This window comes from Camponotus floridanus, unplaced genomic scaffold, assembly GCF_003227725.1.
Source record: "Camponotus floridanus strain SB8 unplaced genomic scaffold, Cflo_v7.5 scaffold61, whole genome shotgun sequence".
In the NCBI taxonomy this organism is placed as follows: domain Eukaryota; kingdom Metazoa; phylum Arthropoda; class Insecta; order Hymenoptera; family Formicidae; genus Camponotus; species Camponotus floridanus.
The window spans coordinates 150,153-175,695 of record NW_020229781.1 but is presented as its reverse complement, the minus strand read 5'-3'; the positions used below and the strand labels follow the sequence as shown (position 1 = coordinate 175,695).

The following is a 25,543-nucleotide window of genomic DNA, read 5'->3' as shown; positions in this document are numbered from 1 at the left end:
TTTTAGATATTCCATAATACGCAGAACGTGTTTCTTTTTTATTTGATTTTACAAACGTATAATAATGTCCCTATATATTATTGAAGCAATTTAAAAGTTGTTTCAAAATCAATGAATTTGAAAAATGATTTTTTTTTGGTTACTTGGAATAGAGATGTTTCCTTAACATATTCATGCACACATTGAAGATAGAAAAATGACCGCACGTTCGACATACCCTTACAGCTCGTACCTTTTCCTTCCATTAATAATTCTTGACCATGGGAGCCAACGAGTGTTTTGGACAGGAAGGGGGCAAAATCCACCATGATCTCTCGTAGGAGAGGACAAACCGAACCCAAGGCCATTTCCAATTTTTGTGTGAGCGAAGCTTCGCGAGAAGGTGTTGGTACCGGTAAGTGATCGACCAGACCTTTGATCGGTAATTCTTCGGCTCTCGGAGATGCCGCGGTTACCACCAGTCGATCAGGAACTCGAACTACCGAGATCTCCGCCGATGGTTTCTCTCCCCGTTCCGCGTTGCCAAGCATATCTTGTTCCAGAACATTGCCCTCACTGTCTTGCATGTCACCTATGAATTTCACAATATTTATGCATCTTTGATTTTACGTAACAAATTAATAATGAATTAATTTATAATTATAATATTTATAAATAATAAATAAATAATTTATAAATATAATTTATAATTATTTATATATAAGCTCATCCCTTATTAGTCGCAAGTGATGGCGCTATAATTGATTTGACTCTTACCACGCGAATGGGCGATATTGTGGATATTTCGCGGGTCTTCTCTTGGATTCGTAATCGGCATCGTATCGCCGTCTTCATTGAGATTTACGTCTGTCCAGGCTTCTTCCGATGAATTATGTTTATTTTCGTTATCGGTAGTAATTTCAGAAGGACTCGCGTCCGCGGTGATATTGCTGCGATGTACTGTTTCCTCGCTGGAATCGTTGCTCTAGGAGAAAGTCGATCAAAAAAGGAGAAACATGAAATATCCAAGTTTCTACACCAACTTTGATTAACCGACTAGAAGCCGTCAGAAGAATATTAGAATTTTATATAAAAAATAAAACGTTAATTGAAAAATATATGAGATAAAATTTCAATAAATTATTTTTTGTTAATCTGTACATATGTTAAAATAATCAAGATTTTTTTTTATTTATCGCGTTGTTGAATTTTATTTTATTAAACTTCCTAATGTTAATTATATTGTGTAAAACTATTCAGATATACTTTCAGGCCTAGGAATACTAATATCACTACGATATTGAAGTCTTTTACTAAACCTAGCTATATATTTTTATAGAAACGTTTTATAAGATAATTTCATACAATCATACTTCATAATAAACTCTCGCGTGCCATGTACTTACTTTATTACATGCAATTAGTAGTATACCATTACTAAGCAATCAACTAATGTATCAGATAGAAAGAAAGAACCAAGCCTATTATTCATATATGTAAGCTTCAATAGCAAAATTAGTGATCCTACGCAGATTAAGACCACATAATTGTACACGTATAAGAGCCGCTACATATCATATTATAATAACGTTACGTATATAAGCATCAAAAAGGGAAAATCAAATCAAGTGTATCGCTCTCTCTTTTTTACACCCGTCAAATGGGCATTGCTATATATCTTCTCGCATTCTTTTATACGATTGTCGATGTAGGATTACAATTTTTTTTCTTTTAAGAAAATTGCAAAATATATATTTTTTTAATTACTCCCAAAATACGGCCGATCGTGTGACGATATAATGCGGGAAACGAATTCCCGTCTCCTCGGATCTGTACTCAAATCAAATTTTACCTGTAGATTTCGTGGCAGTGGTTCGGACCTTGTAGAAGTGCCAAGCGTTGGTTCTGATGAGGTGTAATCCTCGAGAATAGTCCGCGGCCGAGGTACACCAGTGTGACCTCCCTTCAGAACCAGTAGTTAGTACGCATAGCAATGCAAGCAGAGGAAGTTAACAATCAGAGAAATTCGAGAGTCAAAGTATCGCATGCTCGATAGAATTACAGATAAATATGTGATACGAACGTTTCCGTGGTGCAAATGTGTGCCCGAAAGTCGCGGTTTCATATATAAACTCGCTTAAATTTCATAGTTTATAATGAGATACAAATTACGTGCGAGAGAGATGGTTACGAGAGATTGTAATTGATAGATTGTTACGTTGGGACTACGTAGATGCAAGACACCAATTGATAAGTAAACACAACATGCTGGATGTTGCAAGAAATCTTCTACGATAAATTTTAGAAAATCAAAATTTTCGATTAATCCAACAAATCAATTAATAGTAATATTAGTTATTAATTTTATCAGAATTAATTCATCAGGATTAATTCATAGGATATTACACTCAAATAGCTAAAAACGTTTTGAATGGTTGACAGATAATAAAGAAAATTACATAAAACTGTATTAATTTGAAAAAATAAATATTTTTTTTAAACCTAACATAATATTCAATAGTAAAAGTGCGTCTATTGATTTATCTCAAATTTTATATAAATCTAATATAACTATTTTCAATCTATTGTAATTGCATAGTATAGTATATCAAATAATTTGATATAAAAATTCTGTAACTCATTATCGCGTGACAAACAATCCATGTAATAAACTAATGCAAAGCATTGTGCGATGGCACAAATATCTCTGATCATTACTACGGTGAATACCCCGTAAGATCGTGCGTGATAAAAAAAAATAATCTTGCTGCTATCAATATCACTTGAAATTATCGAACATAAAAAGACAGATACTTATGACAGTATTAAAAGAAATAGATGTTTAATTTATAACGTTATAAAAAGACCCGCACTCGCTACTCAGAGCTGTGTAAAAATTGAAACATCTTGTCTACGTTATCGATCTATCGAAATGCATGCAGTCTCAAGTAAAATTATTAATCATGACTTCGTAGAGCCGAATACTGTTTTATATCAATCAGTTTATATATATATGCTGTCACTATATTCAATTGAGTTTCATACGTGACGGAATTTACAAGATTTTTACCTGAGATTTTCGGTTCTATAATTCTCGTTGTACACTTCTTTCGAATTTGTTCGGTCAGAGAACAACTGTCTGTCGCATTTTTTCAGATCGTATCGAAATTTCGAATAACGTTGCAACCTTTTCGCGACGCTAACTTACCTTGGTCGATGGCGGGCCTGACGATGTAACATCGTGATCAGCCAGAATCGAAGAATTATTTTCGTCGACGATGATTACTTCGTATTCTCCGTCATCTTGAGAACCTGATTGACTCATTATACCTCCGCTTATACCTGAAAACACGAGGATATATGATATTAAAAATCAAAAAATATAAATAATTTTTCATTTTTACAAAACCAATATATCCATATACACATGCGTTTAACAATTTCAAAAGAGTATAATATTTTTTGTATTCACATTTTATGTGTGAAAAATAATATTATCTTGTTTAGAATTCACACAATTCGTTAATATAAAGAAATGTATAAGAATATAAGATTAACAGATTACATTATTTATATACAATAAATAAGAAAGTATTTTTTACATTGATGTTGCATGAATACAAAGATATAGCAACGCAAAATGATTTCATTAAATTAAATCATAAAATCAATATTTATAAAAGCATTCCTATTCTTCAATCAATAAGAATAAGGAAGCGATCTTTATATACTATTATATTTATATATTCTTAATACTTAATATATTCTTAACAGAATATAAATTTACATATATATAAATATCTTTATCTTTATTTTTAATACAGTCAATGTTCCTCAAATTTTGAATTATATTTATCGAAAAACATTTAAAAATTAAAAAAATACAATCACAGATTAAATAATTGTACAAAATTAAAATTTGTTTTTGACATATATAAAACTATTTAATTACAATAAATTATTTTTTGAATAATTGCGTATATATTCGTATCGTTAATTGTTTATTAATTCGCAGGCAATATCTTTGCATATTCATGGATTTATTCATAAATAAATAAATAAATAATAAACGTAATATTTCTCACAATAAAAATGCACATTTAAAATACATGCTATATGACACTTATACAATTTTTTTCTTTTTCACAATAAGATAAGGTATTGCTTGTGCTAACATGCTGTGCGTATCTCTCAAACTTTTAACTAAATAGTATAAATAAATATCGTTAGTTTTAATAACTATAAATAATCCCAATAATTGATCAACTAGTCGATATAAAAAAAATCTCCTTCTGAAATAAAGAATTAATTAATTAATTTTTTTTCTTGCTTTTACGAGTTGATTATATATTTGAGTATATACTTTTTTAGTACATACTTTTTTCTTAAGATAATTTCAATAGGTTCTTATATGAAAAGGATCTGCAAGATTTATAACAGAGAAAACATCAAGGAAATTGCGCATGGAGGGATAAAAATTCATTCATACCATAAGCGTCATGCAGATTGCGAACAAATAGGAAATGCGCAATAAATCAAGCCAAAAGAACTCGAGCATTCTGTGAAACAACTTTCGGGTTTTCGAGTTACCTTGCAGACCGACACCGGAGTTTCTATGACAGAGATTTCGGGGCTGATCGATATGCTTTTGAAGCGTATGGTGATGGTTGTTGTTATTGTGATGATGATAGTGATGATGACGATGATAGTTATGGTTATTCGGATGATGGTTGTAGTGATTGTTATGATGATTCGGGAGATAATAATTAGAGGGTGGCTGGCGATTAGAGTGCCTGGCAGCCGGTAGCGGGTGCTGGTGATGGTGCTGGTTGATGTGGTGATTGGCATTGACATTCGCATTGGCGTTAGGGTGAGATCCTGGGAGGAACTGTGGGTACACGTGGTGAGACCACTGTGGAAATAGGGGCCGCCCTTCTCCACCACCATTCCCATCTGCCGAGGAACCACATTTACCACGTTATCGGATTGTGTGCACTATCATCTTTATCTTTTGCACTATCCATAGCATATTCTTAATACTGTCTTTCACTCTATGCACTCGATGAATAAAATCAGGACAAACAGTATAATCACGGTCGGTACTTGAAAATACGAAATTATGCGAATCGTGTCAACACTCTTGTAAAAAGATATTTTGCGAAAGATTTATAACAATATCAAATATTAAGTTTCTTATATCAAATTTAAAAATAATCTTCATATAATTTTCTTTCAGTATATATAATTCTAAATGCATCTTTAGAAAAATCATTTCTTTAAAATATATTATAAATGTGTGTGTTTAAAATATATTACAATGTATCTACATAAATTATAAATAGCTATTTCAAAAATTCTTATTCTTATTGTATGCATTTGAAAATTTGAAAAAATAAAAGAAAAAAAACATTTTTAAAGAAATTTTAAATGTTTTATTAAATCATAGAGTGAAATTCAGTATATAAAAAAAATTTTGATCATATAATATCATATATTATCTTGTAAAGTATGTAAATTCTAAATAATTATAGATTAATGATACAACTTTTTAATTTGTTCCATAATGTAAATTTTAATTGATATGAGAAAGAATAATGATATATATAATAATAAGAATAAGAATATCAATATTTGTAACGTATAATAATAATATTTGTAATAAGCAGGGGGAGTATAACATTCTAAAAGAACTTATTTCTTTCTCTCTCATATATATGTATATGACAATTTGTTAGTTTTTTAAACATCTAAATATTATATAATCGTATAACAGCAGTTATATATAGAGACATTTATTTTTTTAAATCTCCCACATAAAAGAAGTTCCACATCCACGAGAATACAAACATAATGATATAACAATTGTATAACGTAAAAGTGCAAACACATTCGGCAAACATCAAAACTCTCACTGTCAGATACATATAAGATGTTTATTTCATACAGTGCAATATAACACATGCGTTCTACTAGTGTCATGTGCTGTTGTTTTAGTTGCAGCTACATTGTTTTGGTGCACAGTGTTTAACACAATAACTACATATTTGTACATATAAGCTATTTATACCATTCATCATATTTCATTCATTTGTAGTATTATTGTAACACAGAATTTTCTCTCTTTAGTTAGCTAAAAATTTACTAAAAAATGGCATAGTAATTTTTTAATAATAATGTTAAAATTTTGAAAAAAAACAATTTTACATTTTCTAATTGTAAGTATATAGCTATGTTTTTATGAGGTACATTTTTCTTTTACATTTTGTATAGCTGCAGACATGCTATATCGAAAACATTACCGTTCACTTATTGAATTAAATTTATATACTACAATCTCTCTCTATATATATAAAAAGAAAGTTAAGAGAATATATATCTGACACGTAAGAGTTTTGAGTAAACAGAAAATTCCTTAAAAATGTTCAATATTTTTAGGGAAATGATACTCCTTTTTGAATAAATGATCAACGTGCAAATTATAGTATATAAAGTAACATAAAGATTACTAGAAAGATTATTAGGTTTAATCTTTTATAATATCTAAAGTAAATAATAGATTATCTAAGTATAATTAAAAATAGCAAGTAATTATTAATTTTAAAAATCTTAAATTATAGTATAAAAGCATATGCTATAACATGCTAATCAACATAAAATAGCATATTATTATTGTATTACTTTTGTCTCTCTCTCTCCCTCTCTTTCTCTCTTTCTCTCTCTCTCTATCTCTCTGTCTCTCTTTGTTTCTTTTTTTATTATTTTGTTCTGTAATTTATAAGTTCTTTGCAGAGTGCATATACTCTCAATAGTAGATCTTGTAATAGAATTTGTAAAAATTATGGCTAAAACAATAATTTTGCATATATATATATATATGCCTACATATGTATATATACCTTGTGACAATAATTTATAAATTATAACATAATAACATAATTTTTACCTTTCTCATTATCTACGTGAGATTTTATTAAAAATAAATTTAACTTTAATAAATCTTTTGCTTTAATAATATTTATTTTGATTATTTTTTACGTTAGTGTTAGTATGTGTGTATGTATATGTATATATATATATATATATATATATATATATATATATACAGACACACACACACACACACATATATATTTATTTATTTATTTATGTCAATAAAATATTGGGATCTCACCTGAAGGACTACCTGGCCTGAGACCGGCGCCATTTGTCTGTATCGTTTGCACTGGACTCGGTGGACGCTGCGATATTGGTGGTTCTAATATATCGCGATATTTCGAAACCATTAATACAGAGATGAAGTAAACTATAGCTAGAGACAGAAACTGTGCCTGCTTGGTTTCTTCCTGAAAATTAATACAAGTGATTTAATTTTCTTCATCTGATGAATTATATATATTCACTCATATTATTGCAATAAAATTTCGTATACTCACAACATCTCTGTATATTACAGCTCTCAAACGATTTACATCCATATCTTGCAACAATTTCTCGGGATCCTTGACCGGACTTAATTGATGCGAAAGATTATCCACGATGTTCTACAAAAATAAAAAATAATTTAATATAATATTTAATATATTAAAGAATAGAGCTACATACACGAACAAAACTTTTCTTTAGCAAATTCTTTAAAAATTGGTAAAAGAAATTAATAAAAATGTAATGTATTTATTATCCCTAACAATACTATATACTATACTATAGCATTAAAATAAGTTCGATCGAATGAAACGTACCTTAGGTGATGTTTGTGCCCCACGTATGAGCGATTGTATGTGCTGTGATTTATTACTAGAACCAATTTGCCGACCTAACATGCTGTACGATCTGCCACGTTCTTTACACTCTAAGCAATTTCTAACGGCACATGTACAGACCTATAGAAGCAGTTTATTAGGTAAATATAATAAAAGATGTTGTGTGGATGAATTATAATATTAAATGAAATATTAAATATTTAATCGTAGCGTATTTTGAAACTAAGAACACTTATATATAAAATTATCTCCTATATGATTTTGAAAATTATGACTATTTAAACAAGTCATTATATTATCACATTTGATATCGGATTTATTCATTAATCTTTAAATATATCAAATATACAAATATATAATTTTATTTAAATTGTAACTCTTTTTATGGATAAAATATTAATATTAATATGGATTTTTATCAAGTTTTATATTGTAATTTGTATCGAAAGATTCAATTTGAAATTTTTTCTTTTGATGATGAAATTAAGTATACAAATTTTTTATATATGATATATTTTATATTTTTGAAGTGTATTCGATGTATTGTATTGTATATAGGGTCTGTTCTTTCTACACTGCTGCACTAGTGCAATAAGTTAGAAAGGGACAAACATACTTTCTTTCACTCTAATTGCACTACTGCAGCAGTGCAACTGAAAAGAACAGGCCCATAATTTTAAGTTTTGTATGTGCATGCCACCTATTCTCACTAAAATAAAAATAAATAAAAATATAGACACAAACTATACTATATTGCAACTGCACCTTTTTATTCGTGTATTACATTAAATCATTTATATATTTAGATATGTTTTGCATATCTCATACTTTTTATTAAAAATATCACATACATAATATGCATATCGCGTAAAGCAAAACTAAAAAAAATAATTCTTTTATATTGACATACTATTTCTTTAAGTTTGTAATTTTCTAAATTGTTGATAAATTTCTTTCCAGAATAAATTTTTTTGTATGTTATATAAATTCTATAATCTCATCAATGCAGAAATTAAACATAAATATGCACTAAATATTAGTACATTTTCCTAAATAGATCCACACAAATAATTTGTGATTAAATTGTTGATTTATAAACTGCATAATAATAAAATCAAAACTATTTATCTATTCTAAACATATGTATTATCATTTCTAAATTCACAAAAAATACCTTATATATAGTAATACAAACCAATCGTAAGCATTGTCGCAGTATGCCACCACTCGACATATTTTTCTCAGCCTCCAATTCTCCAAAATTTAATGAACTAGCGAATATAAGTACATCGGCCATGTTGACTAATCTTTGCAAAAAAGAAACTGCTACCTCGATTGGCATCCCCTGAGTTGGTTCGATTACATCCAATTCGCTCTAAAAATATACAGATATTAATTGAAAACAAATCGTAAAAATTTTTTATGATGTACAATGCGATAATAGTTTACGTACATTCGGCGAGGTAGCCGACGCTAATAAAGGCAACAAGCCACCGCAAGCTATTATGAGATTGTCGGCTAATTGCGAAATTAGATGGACAGTATTCACTACGAAAATGGCATTTTCGCTGCTGTTCACGAAATCCAATACATTCTTCGTCGAGTGACTACAATGCAAGAGATTAACATAGAATTCCAACAAAGTTGAAACATTGCGTTAGTATGCAGTATTGTATTTCCTACCTTCTCCATACTTGAATGTCCGTTTCCAAGGAGAATAGAACGTCCGATAGTAGCCGTTGATGTATATAAGACCATTTAAATTCTGGTATTCTGAATGGAGGTCGCGTCGGACCTGGACTAAACATTGGTCGCGTGGAAGGATTTCCTTGCTTCGATCTTTTGGCTTCTATAATGCACAAAAATACAGGAACAAAAAAGTAGAAGTACATTTAAATTAAATTATAATGAGTGATCAATTTTGATTTTGTAACGCACCGAAATGATTAGGATCCACCTGCGTGGACGTTGAGGCACTCCTTGGTCGTTTCTGAGGCGACGATGTCTTTCGTAAGGGCACAGGCAAGGAGGGTGGCTCGTGACCATTATCGTCCGCGACCGTTTCCGAAGATACGATCGGCAGGCTGGATCTGCGATGGGCGTCTACGTGATCTGGAGGTAAATCATTCGATAACGCATTGTCTCTGGCAACCATATTAGAACTAACGATTTGAGGCACACCGTCGGATAAACTTTTAGTTGCATCACAGACCGTAGATATTGTTGGGATTTGCTGCTTAGGATTTGGCACTTGCGTCACATTATCTACAGAACTTTGAACATCGCTATTACTACAAACACTATCTGTTACTTCTACCTCGCCGGTCGTCGCCGGAACGTCTGACTTATTATCACTTACGCTAGTAGAAATAGTGGACGGCTCCCTTGAGTGTTCCTCATTTACCTTCGCGTTTTCGCTATCATTAATAACAGCACTTTTGTCCTCCGTTAAAGAATCCACGGCGCGTTCATCACTACTTAACGCACTATTCACTATTACTGTCTCCACCTTCTCGTTTTCTAGATCTACTGCCTTCTCCGCGCAAGTCTCGCCGCTTTCTACTACGCTAGTTGAGCAATTATGATTTTTTTCGGTTTTCCCTTCGTCGCTCTCAACAGTCTCAGCGGTAACATCCCCGTCTTCGGAAATATCCTTCTTCTCGACAATATCATCATCGATTTTCTCACTTTCAGACATTCTGCTTCTCATCTCACACGAGATTTCCTGATTCTCGGTTGGCGTTAAATATGCTTCTGATGTATCGCTATCAATTATTTCACGATCATTCTCTAGTTGAAGTTTTTCAATAACTTTAACTGTCAATGCTTCTCGTGTTTCGTCAGAAGGGACAATTGGCACAATATTTTCTTCAGTGTCGATATCGGTCTTTAAAACAACAGAAGTTTCATCTGCGTTTTCGATTGCTGTCGTAGTTTTGTCAGAATCTTCAGTGTTAGTTGGTGTATTACTGTCATCGGTTGCAACGTTATTTTCTTCGATGGATTGATCCTTTGTTTCCTTATCCGTTACCGAAATATTTTCAACTTTATCCGCTGCTGTAGAAGTTGTATCTGGGACATTAGTAACTTCTGTAGTTTCCGTCGTATCATTCGACTCGACAGCTGTCACTTCCGTGTTCTCCTTAATCTGTTCAGTCGAAAAGGATTCGGTAACAGCAACTGATTCTTTTTCCAAAGTTGCATCTTTTTCTTTTTTCGGTGTATCCTGAACAATCATCGAGTCGGGACTGGAACTCTCGATTTTGTGCACTTCACTATAGAAGTCACTTGAACTCTCAATCGATATCACCTCGCTGGTCTCCTGCGTGGTCGGTAGCGAGACAGCCTCGCTATTCGCTTCCTCGAGGATGGTCGGTGTTTCTGTATGAGTCTCGCGCGCAGTGATCGGTGTTTCCGGTTTGTCGCTCAATCTAGAATCCAACGACACTACCTCGCATGATTGTAGAGTATCCAAAGTCTCGCTGCGCGATTTCACGATAGCAGGACTACCGTCGCTTTCGGTGTTGTCTATTGAATTGAGGTCGCAACTGCAAGATTCTTCTAATCGATCGTTTGCTTCGGATGCATCGAATTCCTGCATCATAATACAAGATATGACAATCAATTAATATGTCACTGATATTTCTGCATATGTAGATTTTATAACAATAAAAAATATTAAAATAATACGATTATACATGAGAAAAATTTTAAAGAACAAAAATCTATATCAAAATTTAATAAAAGTTCTACGAATTTTGAAATTACCTTGTAATTCCTTTCCATGTGTTGTATCTCGTGATTTTGCTGATTTCCCCACACCGCTGGTCTGTTATAGCCATTGTTTCCGGAATGCTGTTGATCCCATCCAGAAATCGTGCTAATCGGTCTCTGCTGTCTTAGCTCAGGATCTGTAATATTGTCCGATCTCTGTCGCTCGTAATGCTCGTACATTTGGGCAAACTGAAGTTTGAATTCCTCATAGGATACCTGCACAATCGACATCATAAGAAAACATTAATGTTTTAAGTTATCATAAATTTATCTTAGAATGCAAACTTACCTTAGAATGCACGATAGCCAGCGTATCAACCCATACACGCCAACCACCATATTCGTGCTTGATAGCGTGATGAAGAAGCATGCGAAATAAGGAATACACCATATCGGATATCTTCTGTTCTTCCGTATTTTTGGGATGAATATAAGCCATGGCGATAAGCCATTCCTGCCATACAGACATTTGTAAAACCGTTCGTCGATTTTCTCGATTATTGTTGCAGAGCAGTGTCATATCCGAGAGGAATAATTTTTTCACTTCTAATAATTGCTCCGTTTGCTTGGATTGCCGAACCAATGTCGCGACCACCTTCAGAATCACTAAAACAATTTAACAGATTAATATAGAGACAATATTTTATTTACTTACATAATTATAAATCAATTATTTACTCGGATTCTCTAAACGATAGTGAGATTCAGGTTCAGGATGTCTAGCATACAATATTTGTTGACTGATGTGTTCGGTCATAATCTGAAATTAAAATAAAAATTTTCATATATATAAATGTTAAAAAAGTTTTTAACATAATTTAAAAAACATAAAATGTGTAAATACCTCGTATAAAACGTTATATGTCGGCAATGAGAGTGTTTCTTCATTTAATAAGAGCCTTTCAGCTAATAACGTATATAGATTATGTGGACTCATGACATCGTATTTCCTTCTGTGTACATTATGTAGAAATATTAAATTTCTTAAAAATATTTATTCGCGTAAGTGTAAATAATCAATAAAAAATTGTTTACTTGTGTGTACTGCGGCTAAGGAAGAATCCTAGTAGTTTTAACGCTTGCAAACGTATTAACTGGCTTTCAGCTGCTAAGAGTTTAAAAATGGTTCGTACGCCTTGTTTCGCATCGAATGCAGGTACCATCGATGATGGATGTTCCGACATCAAAGATATGAGCATTTGTAAGACGTCATGCAAATTTTCATCCTAAAAATGGTCACGGAATTTAAGAAATATCTTTCTCATATTATTATTATCATGCATGATACATCATTCTTTAGAATTACCTCATGCATTGTTGTCAAATAATTAAGGATGCTTTGTAATTCGTCATCTTTCACTCCGTTGCCGATCATTATCAATTGTTTCAAAAATAATAAGATATAAGAACGAATTGTAAGAATGTCTTTTTGTTGTGGACGCGGTCCATCTATGAAAAATTGATTAATATAAAATGTTATTGTGTTCTCTACGTATTAGCAATAAAATTACCATGGCTGATATTATTTAATTAAATATAATAACATACCAAGTCCTTTTGGTGTTATTCCGCTTTTAGCTCGAGGATTAGCTACCCAATAATAATATTTCAGTGTATGTACTGTTTGCAAAACTGTCGATACACGTCTAACATTGGAATATATTTGCGTGTCGCTAAGAAACTCCGTGGCCAGATACGAGTAAAGTCGTGTTTGTACTGGAGCTGGCGTATATATCCACAGAGCAGGATTAAAAAGAACGTGATCCAGTAGCTGCCATGTTAGGAATGAAAAATAAAACAACTACATCACCATGGATCTGCCTGTTCTTCGGACACACCAATCTAGCCGACTTTTATATTATCCCTATCTTATGTTATTATCTTGATATTTTAATCCGTGTAATTAGCGTGATTAAATTGTCCAAGAAGTATTGTAAGTAATCCAAATGAAAAATAAAATGTTACTTCAGAGATGTGCATGTATATTTTTATGTAGAATTGTTCACGATAGTTTTAAATTATTATTTTCAACTTTGACAATGTATGCAAGTATATGTGAGTAAGAGTTTTAAATTGTTATTTTCAGTTTTGACAATTTATACTTATATGAGAGAGATGCTAGAAATATCTGAACATTGTAGATTTAATAACTGTATGAAGAAATAATAGACGCAAACATATGAATTATTAAGCATATGATTGAAAACGATATGCAGATGATATTTTTGTAACAACATTTATTATAAAAAAATTACGAGATGGAAAACACGATGTGGATAAATATTCGTGCATATATATGATTGGAAGAAATTTTGAAGAATAATATTAAGAAATGTAAATTTAGAGGGCTGTACATACATAGACGCGTACTTATTTTGCAAGTTAGGTAATACCGTCAAATTCGTATAATTAATGACGTAATTATTTTGCATTGTAAAAAAAATATGTAGAAGAGACATCGATCTTGTAATAAATTTATGTTAAATGTATGTAGAAGAAACATCGATCTTGTAAATTTATATTAAATTAGAAACAAATCTAATATGTATTAAACGTGTGATTTGATATTTGAAAAATAGAATTAATTTTTTGATTTGGAAAACACTTATATGACAATCAAAAATAATGTGCCAGGATTTTGATAATAGTGCGTATTAGAAAAAATGCATAATAAATTTTATGATAGCACAAGGGATAGATGAAAATTCTTAAAGTTGCAAAATAAGAATTACAAATTTTGAAATAAAAGCGACATATTATAAACAAAATTTTGCGTAGCCACTTTTTCAAATCAGAAAGCTTAAAAGTCGGTAGATTGCATGCGATCCGAAGTTTGATTAATATAATAATGGTCCAAGAAAATGAGTGAGCATGCTCAACAGATTCGTTGACAAATTCTTGACAGAATATGGAGGATACAAAATAAAATGCATACACATATATTATGGATGAATAGGATATTTGCAAACATTTCAATAAGAGCAAATGTGATGAAAGCATGGAAGCTATTATATAACACAATAGACAAGATAAATTAATAGAAGAGAATGCATCTATATTTATTGAGCATAAATTCAATATAATCCGCAACATGCATTTGTTTAAATCAAATATGCACATACACAAGGCAAATAAAAATTATATAAAAATAAAAAATCTATGCATAAAGATTTATTTTAAATTATGTAGAAAATAAATCGACAAATAATGATATATGCTGGACATTTAATATTTTCTTTAATGTTACTATTTAAATAAAAAATGACTGCTAGGATATGGTTAAACAACACAATATTTTATCATTTTCACAATAAATATCTAGTAATAAATATCTTTTCTCTACCAATAATTTTAGTTTTCTAATCTATGTATTCCCGATTTGAGACTATCTAACCTATATATAGAAAATGTTTTTAAATCTAATTCTTATATCACAAATGTCATTTAATTTCACATTCTTCCTCAATCTTTCTAAATCTATATGTAGGCATCTTATATTATTTCAATTAAAATAATTGCAAAAGTACAAAAAATATATTTAAGAAATTTAATATTTGTATATATCTGTATATTTTCGAATTAAGATTATTTTTATTATTTTCGAATTAAGGGGAAAAATAAAACACCATTATCTTAACTATAACTATACGATGACTATACTATAATATTATAGACTATATTATAGACTATATACTATAATATTATAACTATATTTATCGAAATATTTACATTAATTTCTAACAAAGTAATAATAGATTATTAATTAATATATCGGTACCTGTTTCAATAATAAATCGCTGTTTGCGCTGAGACAAGTCACTAAATGTTTCGTGAGCTCCAAGAAGGATGCGAGAACTTCCGTCGTAAGATGATCTCGGCTCGCTTTCTGTAGCATGAAACTTATTACTAAAAATCCCCTGTTTTGTACCATGTGTTGTTGAACTGTTTGAGAGCTCTCTACCAAGTCGCAAATAAAGCCGAGCAGTTTCGAACTAAAAAACAACATCGATTTCTCGTTAATGCCTTTTTAAAATATGTCTTTCCAAAGCTACAACGATTAATATGATTTACCATAACGTGGGATCACGCTTAACATCATTTGGTGCTATGCAGTCATAAGGCATATCTAGCTGTGAGAATAATGGGAACAATACTTGAATACCACCTATCGAATTTAACGTGCTGTGAATCGAATATGTTATGACTGCCTTGACATCCTGAAAACCAAAATAACAATTCCTTGTCTATTTTTACGTGCTATATCTAGAATTTATTCTACATGTGTTGTTCGCACATTATTAAAAAATTACTAAAAAAATTTATAAAAATAAAAAACGCATATATGATGCACTATATGATGCGGATGTTAAATCTGTCTTTATTCTCGAAGCCGTAAATAATAAATAATAAACCCTATACCTGTAACATGAGGGCATGTGGTGTATGTACAAAATAGGAGACGTTGCCTTTCGGTGCACTCTGTAGACAAAGCTGTGAGTCTGTTGCTACTGGATTGTACATGAACACAATTGCATTCGACAATTTTCCGTCATAAAGTACCTGAAATATCACATATAAAATAAAAAAATTAACAAAATTATAAATTTTCCTTGAAGTTTTCAAGATATTAAATTGTACAAATATTTTACAATACATAACATCAATGAACTACATCAGTTTAATCTCTTACCAGCATATAAGCATCTCGAATATTTTTCTAAATAATAAAAGATACACAGAAAAGGCATACATATCTCGCTCAAAACTAATAATCAATGATTCAACTGCTTATTATATTGCTACTACAAAATATCCATAAAAGGATCAGGTAATATAAGAAATTTTTGTGATACGTTATATATAAAGTCAAAGCGATGCTTATAACAAAAAATTTATTTTTGCAAAAAATGGCATTCGCTAATTAAGAAAGATAAGCATTTGGCAACGGAAACAAATATAATATATATACGCACAAATATATACATTCATAATATACCAGGCATAGTACAAAATATACGTTTTGTATTAACAATACCGGTTTTTCCAAGACAAATAATGTAAAACAAAATAATAAATTCAGTTGCAACAACCGGCAAGAAAATATGATCGTAATATGATCGTAATTGATTAATTACCTCAGGTGAACTCGAACGCAGTAATAGAATAATTAACAAAGTACAAATTATATGTTAACGGGAAAATAAAATCAAAATGCTTACAATTTGCATACTTTGGTCCACCATGCTCGTAGAGAGATCCTGCTCACTCACCCTTTTATGATTGTCGGGCAGATTCAGGTAGCACTCGTTGTCGAAACGAAACTGGCTCTATGCACGGATCGAAAAAATGATGGTAAATATTCGTCCATGAATATGTATAAAGTTCGTGATCGCACAATTAAAAATTTATAAAAATATATCTGGTGTCCTATAAATATATTCATCCTAACGTTAATATAAATATATTTAGCTACCTTATATCCCGGACCTAATCTATGCATCGCACATATCTGATGCGTTGTCAACGCTTCGCTGAATAAGTAAATTGCACTCATTTGCCCGCAAAACACGCGTTCCTCATCCAGTTCGGGAGTTGCTCCGATGTAGCATTTATCGAAAGGCTGTAAAACAATATTTTTCTTCTTTTCAAATCGGCAAGAAGGGAATATCGCTTGAAAAGACCGAAAATATTTGCAGGCACTCACGTCATTTGTCGAAACATGCCATGTCATTTCTGTACTCGACGCCAACTGACCATTGACCAGACATTTAATTTCACTCTTCGTCCATCTATTGTATATATACACTACCGCGATCATATACCACTGCGAAATAAAAAAATTTAGAGAATAGAAAAATTTTTTCCACATATTAAATGTGCTAGATATGCATTTTTGTAGAAAATATTAATAATGTAATAGAGCTATTAATTCACCTTTCGTGGTTGAAATTCGTATTTGACACAATGTTGGAAGCCCTTGCCTTTTATTTTCATAGACGTCAGGACTAAGCAGTTGCCTACGAAATGTGCAGAGTATCCTACTCCTTTGCTTGTCTTAAAACTAAAATATAATGAAAAAATATTATATTACTTTCTTGTTACATTTGAAAGCTATTTTCTCACTTTTCTTTCATTGTTCTTCTATCTTTTCTTTTGATATAAAAAAACAATTTGTTATATAAAAAGGTAGTTATAATTATGTATATATAACACAGATAAACTATTGCTAAGCAAATATAAAATTGGAGTAAAACATGAGATAATTTAAAAAATATCAACATTGTTTTCTTTGAAATGCAAACAAAATTACACTTAATGAATTCAGTTTGAATCTCTGCTTTCTTCAAAGTTAAGAAACATAGATGATTCTTTCACCTAGAAGAGAGTGCGCAAGGGTGCTTGATATGAGAGCACTTACCAGTAGAGGTACGGTTTTTCTCGTTCGATATTAACAGAGTTGATAGGGTCTAGGCGGAACCATGTGGTGAAGGTAAATCCATTCTCGTGTGGCCACTTTGCAAGCGGCGGCAAGACAATCGCCTGCAGGAAACGAGAAACGATTCTCGTCAAATTATAAAAATATATTTTTGGCAAAATATCAAAAGATTAAGTAAATATTGACAATTCAACGAGTTCCAATTTTTGATGGTTATTTAATTATGCTATACCGTTTCTAGTTTGCACAATATGTTTTATACAAAAATAATAAAAATATAAATAATTTTTAATAAATATACATTAAAAATTACGCTATATATAAAAATATTCTAACTTCAGTTTTAATTTCTCTAATTTTGTTCTTTAATTTCTAAATATTAATATTACAAGTATTATCATATATTCTGCCTCTATTACCAAATTATAATCCTTTATATTTTAATAAGCTTTTGAAAACTTTAGATTCTGAACTGTATAAATAATTTAATTATTAATTATGCGTAGCTGTTTTAGAACGTCGTAACATTATATAAAATGCATAACTATTTTAAAACATCGTTACTGTACATGAAATAAAGAGCAAAATTATAAGTGCTTGCTATATATTTTTATGCTCAAGGGATTTTATACATATATTCTTATATATGTTCATATATACTCGTCTCTTCTCAGAATATAATTGATCTAGATATATAACGAAAAGAGAAGAGGAAGAAGATGAGAAGGATTATTATTACATATATTACTAATACCAATAATACTAATGAATCTATTCTCTTATTTAAATTAAAAAACATTCGAGGATATTATATATAACAAGCTTATATTACTTGGTAGTATATGCAATAATGATGTTCAGGAAAGTTCCTTGCCGTGATTGATTTCGAAAATGTAAGCTGGTAGCGAAATCTTGCGGGGAAGAGTAAATTCTCTTATCGGAACTTTGATCGAGTTTAAAATCGAACGACGTCCTTTGGGATGTCGTAAAGTAAGAAGTATCTGTTGTAAAGTAAAAGAAGGGAGAAAGAGGCAAACAAGAAAAGAAACCAACTTACCGACCCCTTCCTACCAGGAAAACTGAAAAATACATCGGGCCCATTTCGCTGTGGCATTTGGCGGAGGACGTTTAACAATTTCGCTGAATGCCGCGGCTACGAGAAATTTATATTATTAATTTATTATTTTATGGTAATTTTATCGTGTCTAATATATTGGTCGTAATATAATCAATATATCCTTACAATAATGTCTAATATATTGGCCGTAATATAATCAATATATCCTTACAATAATATTTACACAAATTTTCATTATGTAATTTGTAAAAAAAATCTTAAAAAATTCTTACCCACTTTCCTTTAACAGCTTTCATAGCGCCGAACAAAAGTTTTAATTCTTTCACCGTTATACTGTAGCTTGCTAGCACTCCCAGCATATCGATTAATAAGTCTGTCACAATATAAAATGACATATGTCTTAAGGAATATAGTTAAAAAAGTAATAAAATTTTCTCTATATATGATATGTGACATAATGATATATAACATGTAATAATGATATATAACATGTAATGATGTAGTGATATAATATGATATAATGATATGTAATTATTATCGTGAGTAAAATACAGAGAAATCGGTTAAAATTAAATTATTATCGATTAAAATTAAATTATATTTTATTCAATGATAGTATATATGATTTTAATATTGAACATATACTTACCGGCGACAACAGTTTCTGCACGAGATAATCGATGTAGAACATGTTCTATGAGACTTACATCCGTGCACGCTTGTAAGTTTCTGACACTTTTTCTCAAGATCGCGATAAAGACGCTCCATATTTCGGCCTGCAACAAAAAATATTATATATAAAATTATTTATTTCATGATACTCTAACTCTCCAACACAGTTGATAATATAATATCATACGTGTATAATTTATTTTACACATTCATTATTATAATAGCTGCTCTAATAATAGAGAAAGTATAATATACAAGACTTTTTATTATATTTTTATATTATTAAATGTGTAACATAAAAATGAATTGTTGGAGATCAGAAGATATATGTTTTGTTCGCGAGTAAGCTAGGCAATTAATAATTTAGCTTAAATGGAATTTCATTGTGCGTTGTCATCGTCTGCTAAAATCATATAATGGCCAGATAATATCAGAATATTAATTAAAAGAATATTACATGCTTTTTATTATATGCTTGTTTGTACTTTTATTCGATAAATAATTGATAAAATATTAATCAATTGTAATTAACTTCTAACTTTATTAAAAAGTGCCTTATTTATTAAAAGCATATATTACTTATATATATATTTGTACGTTCACATGTGCTTGCGTAAAAAAATTATATTTTATTTATAAAAAATTAATTTGACAATATTTTATTCTACTTAAGAAATAAATAATACTAAAAAATAAATTTATAAAAAAAATAATTTACTTCTGCTCGTTTCAATATGTATGATAATTATCGATAAAGATTTTACAGTAGTATTCTTTTAATTACTTATATATAATTATGCATTTCTATTTTTGCAGGTAGTTATTCAATGTATCAAAACGAATGATAATTTATTTCATTTGAATTTATATGAATACTTTATTTTAATATATCTTATATAATTACAGAAAATATTTTGCTTTAATATAAATAAATTATTGTCATCTTCTATTTTTATAATTGCACTATTTTAATATGATCTATCTGAACAGATTCAATTAATCCAATTGTATAAATAGATAGAAATCGAGTTATATCTTGATTATATAAGTAATGGTTTGTCAATTATGTCCAGGCAAAAACAACTAAAAAAGGAGTTGTCCAAGTTAAATAAAATGGTAGTGGCTTTTCGTCGGAAGCGAATAAAGAATGGCTTAATAAAACCACATACTCATCCCGTTAAGAAAAAGTTAATGCTCCAAAGAGGTTTTTTTGTAAGCAATTGCGAATAATTCAGTTGGACATTCCAAACAAAACAAGACAAGCTTTTCCCACGGAAGGTATTTAATACGGTCAAATAACCGGTTCTCGTTTATCCATATATCTATATAGAATACATGAAGTCTGCAAAGCTACGGATTATTAGAAACTAACTGGTAACTATTTCAATATACAGACAATAGACATTCAGCGTGTTTGTGTAGTGTGGATCAACTTCCAATGATTTTGCAACAGTTTATCTTCAAATTATTATACTTCTCCGGATAGCCGGACAACCACACACTACCGACGCCGCAGTTCGTGTACCCGCGTAATCCCCTGCTGATATGCAAGGTAGGCCACGAAGCGAGATAACTACGGGTGCGGGGTAACCGCCGAATAGCAGAGAAATCCCGAAAATGCCGCTGGAATGCCCCCAGTCGGAATTTCGGCTCCGCGAGCCGGAGTTTTAGCGAGGAGAAGTTATGGGCATTCGGATAATTCCGGAGTAATGATCTCGCGGCTATACACCTTGTCGGCTTACTACATCGGGGTTGCGAATGAATCCGCCGGAGCGCGGGCAAAAAAAACGACAGAAAAAAGGAGAAAGAAAGGGAGAGTGAGAGAGTCGTCCTGAGTAATGTCGTGGAAGCTTCCAACTGTCGCTCGACTGTGATAAATTGCCCTGAATCGCGAGAGCAGTGGTTAGTCAAGTTGATCTTCGGAGCTGGGTAGGTAGGTATCTCGTCTTCGCGCTAAAGGATGCTGCTTATCCGTCCTTTTAGATGTTGCACTTTCAAACGGTGTCGCAGACATTTTCTCACTATAATATTAATGTCGGCTTTACAACGCTATTTTATGAGATCGCATCCACAGAAGATATATTTTTGCTGACAACTTGCGAGTCGCGCACTACTTCAATATGTATTTTTATATTCGACAAAACTTAAAATTAAGTCAATAGAAATATATAATAATAATAATAATAATAATAATAATAATAATAATAATAATAATAATAAAATAATAATAATAATAATAATTCCTCGATTCTGAAAAAACATAGCATTCGATGCAGTTAACAAGATATTTGCAGCGATGAATTAATTATTATTCCTCTATGCGTGAGAATATTATTGTTATTATTTCTTAATCATGTACATGATTATTTATAATACATCTACATGTACATAATTATTTCGTATATAAATAAACATATATAATATAACAGATACGCGAGCACCATACTCGTAAGTAATTGTGGATGCAATACGGTAATCCATTCATATATAAGATAATAATTTTAAATCACCGATGCAGCGTTAAATAAATGCGCATTTTCGCTTGTCATTTTTATGCAGACCTTGATTAGTCGCCTTTTATTTTTCTCTGTCTCTTTCTCTCTCTTCACTACGGTAATAAAGTGATAAATGACTAGCCATGCAAACTGATATAGTCGATTTGCCTGCTGCCTATATACTCAGAAAAGTCTACGGACGCTAAAACATGATAGACGTTAGAAAAAGAAACATTTAATTCTCTTAGTCTCTATATATATTATTAGCAAAATATTCTGATTCAAATTTAAAACTAATTTAATTAGTATATACAAATTGATTACTAAAAGAATAAAAAAAATTCAAACTAGATTTATTTAATTTGCGCAGCATTTTGTAATCTGGGTATCTTACATGGTTTATATATAACTATCATGCTTTTTTATATTATACATTTGTTCTTAAGAATTAAATAATATTCACATATTTTATCGAAAAGTTTTTTTTCGAAAAAATTTAAATAAATGGGAAATAATATTTTAATTTGAGCAGTACGTCATCTCGATAGCAAACGCCATATAATAAATTCAATGTCGAAATTGTTTCCGTGTATTCGCTGAATGAAATATAAATATATTTTGATGTAGAGGAATTGCCAAAAATTTAATTACTTACTTTCAGTCCTGTTTTTTCAAACGGCAAAAAAATAAATAGCTGTTACAATATTGATTATTATTTCATCTATATTTCTGATTTTGTGTGTGTGTGTGTGTGTGTGTATGTGCAATGTGATTATTTTTCAAATATATATATTATATATTTTATAATATAATTAATTTTTTAAAATATTGCAAAGTTAGAAATAATACAAGAAAATGTTAAAATAATTACTTCTGGAAATGGAGAAGTTAAGATACATATTGTTTTAGAATTAATCACCTTGCTTCGTTTAAATCCATTGAACTTTCTCATTTAACTTTGTACATATACGAAAGTCCATTAATAAATGCAAGATAGAACATTTCGGATTTTATCATTTAAAATGTTATTGTGTATTAAATTAATATATTAAACAAAAAATAGGGTAATTTTAAGCATAATTAAATTTAAGGTAATTATTAAATACATTTATGATAAACATTATAAAGTTAAAATTTCATATTTAAATGTTATCGAATAATTATTATTTACAAAAATTTTTAATGCTAAAATAGCACATTATTACATGCTCTTCTAAAAAAACTGTTATTTCGTAATTTATAGTAATTTATATTTTTGTCAGTTCTGCTCACATGAGAGAGAAATAAATTTTTAAAAAGTATAAATAAAGCCATTTTTGCAAAATGAAACTATTTCGTCATAGTTCATCCGTTATAAAAAGGATATTAATGGACGTAAACTAGATCTTTCATGGTCCACCGAAAGGATTTTAATGGCTGACTGTGTGCGCGACTGAACTACTACTGACGTACAAAATCGACGCGTATATAGCACGAATAGTATGTTTAGTTTATCACAACCTAGAAAATTTATATTTTTTCAAAGATAATATCTTTCTTTATAGTAAAACAAAAATTTTAGAATTATTTAATTTCTAAAACAAATGAGACTTTTTATGTTGAGAGTCTTATTATAATTAATTAAATTTTCATTTATATATATTTATCATGTTATAAGCAGTTCAATGAGTAACATATTGAATGCAAAATATCTGAAATCATAAATATCTGACATGAAAGCAAAAAGCAAGAGGCTTATGTATAAATGTAATCACTCAACCATAATTTGTGCGGTTTTATCGTTGGCAGTTTCTGATAGCATTTAAGAGAAAATGTAAGGGCGACTCTATACGCGGTTTTCCCATGAGTCTCTACTTCCGTGAATGTTTCAGGCGTGATCCTCGGGGCGGATACTCTGGGATAAGATAATCCTGCATAATATCAGAGCTTGCGAACCTTTAAAATCCGAGTACCTGGCGCAGCCGTGAATAATTCGCTGCACGCGCGAGCATCGTTAAGTTGCAACATCGGGAATCTAATCATCTCTATACAGGAAAAGCTGTCATTAACATTGAATCATGTAAAAAATCATGGAAAAATACATGAAAAATGCAAAATCGTGCGAGACAACAATTTTATCATTTGTAATATGCATCCACGATGTTATATTGATTTAATTAACATTTATACAGCATTTGATTTAAATTAAAAACTATCTATTATAATATCTGATTATAAAACGATTATTGCAAAATAAGAGCTAAATTGACTGACACAATAATTCTTAACAACCGAAAACCGTCACTTTCATTCGGCTATATTTTTGTGAATCATTTATTAGGCTCTATCGATTTTTCATGAGATATGACGTATTTCATCGTATTTTATTATCATTTTTCCGTCGGCAGCAACCCCTCAATGATATTAATTCTTCCTAAGCTGTCACAGACGAATCTCACAGCCGCTAAAATTAGGACGTCCTAACGGGGAGTTTCGCAGAATCGCATTTTCTGTGGGATCGTTCAATTTCATTGTAGCCATCCATTACGCTACATTAAAACGTACTCGCCAGTTTGGTACGTACCGTTCAACAATTGTGCCGCACTAAAAGCCACCGTCAGAGCATGGCTTTTAAAGGCGACTACAATGTTGAAAAGAAGGAAAGAAAAAGGCGTGAGCCTATACTTTCTCACTTTGCCGAATGAAAAAATATCTTTCTGTGCATTTTTTCATACGCATATACGCAAATTTCGGTCTCGAATTATTTATAAATCAATTTCAGGCTCCAGAAATGAACGCGAAAGTCAAAATTATTTTTATATAAGTCATAATTTTCATATTTATTAGAAAAAAAGCAACTTTGAATTTATTAAAAATTAATGTGTATAAAAGAAAGATTGAGAAATATGGTAGTTCTTTTAAAGGTTTTTTTATCTTTTTCGATATCGAAGAGAATCGCATGAAAATATTCACAATGGACTTAAAAATAATACAGTCAAAGCTGGTCTACACGTTAAAGAGCAAGACCGAGTCTAAAGTATTTGTGCCAGAACTAATTAATTCGTTATAGAATCAATAGAGCTTTTCGTCCAAGATTCGTTCAATTTGCACAGCATTTTGTGCTGTTCCGAGACTTAATCCGATTTATCTTCTTCATTTCATTCTTCTTCAGTTTCCCGGACGTCGTTTCGGAGTTAAATTGCAGATTACGTAAAGATAAACGACGACGATGACTGAATGCAATGGTTGCATCACTATGTCTTTCATCTTTGAAATTGTCCGCAAATTATCGCTCGCGGACTATTGCATTGTTGTTGCTGCGTTTTCATTTATTTATATCCTTCTTTTTTAGATAAAAAATTCTTAAATG

The 25,543-nt window shown here is 30.6% G+C and overlaps 1 protein-coding gene across 11 annotated transcripts in view; it reads right to left on the bottom strand.

Annotated features, from left to right (window-relative positions):
- Window positions 1-25,543, bottom strand: part of LOC105254472 (neurobeachin) — a 182,222-nt gene that overhangs the window by 64,992 nt on the left and 91,687 nt on the right. For 2 of the 11 annotated variants that reach the window (XM_025413146.1, XM_025413152.1), the window contains exons 3-32: window positions 19,677-19,803; window positions 19,300-19,400; window positions 19,007-19,102; window positions 17,932-18,053; window positions 17,448-17,574; window positions 17,218-17,337; window positions 16,987-17,133; window positions 16,733-16,840; window positions 15,933-16,073; window positions 15,585-15,730; window positions 15,292-15,505; window positions 13,062-13,314; window positions 12,820-12,962; window positions 12,549-12,739; window positions 12,358-12,466; window positions 12,192-12,273; window positions 11,803-12,119; window positions 11,508-11,729; window positions 9,678-11,334; window positions 9,423-9,588; window positions 9,193-9,346; window positions 8,935-9,114; window positions 7,719-7,859; window positions 7,413-7,520; window positions 7,151-7,322; window positions 4,570-4,932; window positions 3,188-3,321; window positions 1,832-1,942; window positions 757-964; window positions 218-571 (exon numbers count right to left, since the gene is read on the bottom strand). In XM_025413146.1, coding sequence (XP_025268931.1) covers window positions 218-571; window positions 757-964; window positions 1,832-1,942; window positions 3,188-3,321; window positions 4,570-4,932; window positions 7,151-7,322; window positions 7,413-7,520; window positions 7,719-7,859; window positions 8,935-9,114; window positions 9,193-9,346; window positions 9,423-9,588; window positions 9,678-11,334; window positions 11,508-11,729; window positions 11,803-12,119; window positions 12,192-12,273; window positions 12,358-12,466; window positions 12,549-12,739; window positions 12,820-12,962; window positions 13,062-13,314; window positions 15,292-15,505; window positions 15,585-15,730; window positions 15,933-16,073; window positions 16,733-16,840; window positions 16,987-17,133; window positions 17,218-17,337; window positions 17,448-17,574; window positions 17,932-18,053; window positions 19,007-19,102; window positions 19,300-19,400; window positions 19,677-19,803 — 6,514 coding nt within the window. The remainder of the gene's footprint in view (window positions 1-217; window positions 572-756; window positions 965-1,831; window positions 1,943-3,187; window positions 3,322-4,569; window positions 4,933-7,150; window positions 7,323-7,412; window positions 7,521-7,718; window positions 7,860-8,934; window positions 9,115-9,192; window positions 9,347-9,422; window positions 9,589-9,677; window positions 11,335-11,507; window positions 11,730-11,802; window positions 12,120-12,191; window positions 12,274-12,357; window positions 12,467-12,548; window positions 12,740-12,819; window positions 12,963-13,061; window positions 13,315-15,291; window positions 15,506-15,584; window positions 15,731-15,932; window positions 16,074-16,732; window positions 16,841-16,986; window positions 17,134-17,217; window positions 17,338-17,447; window positions 17,575-17,931; window positions 18,054-19,006; window positions 19,103-19,299; window positions 19,401-19,676; window positions 19,804-25,543) is intronic. The other 9 variants (XM_025413147.1, XM_025413148.1, XM_025413149.1 and 6 more) reach the window with 9 other exon arrangements.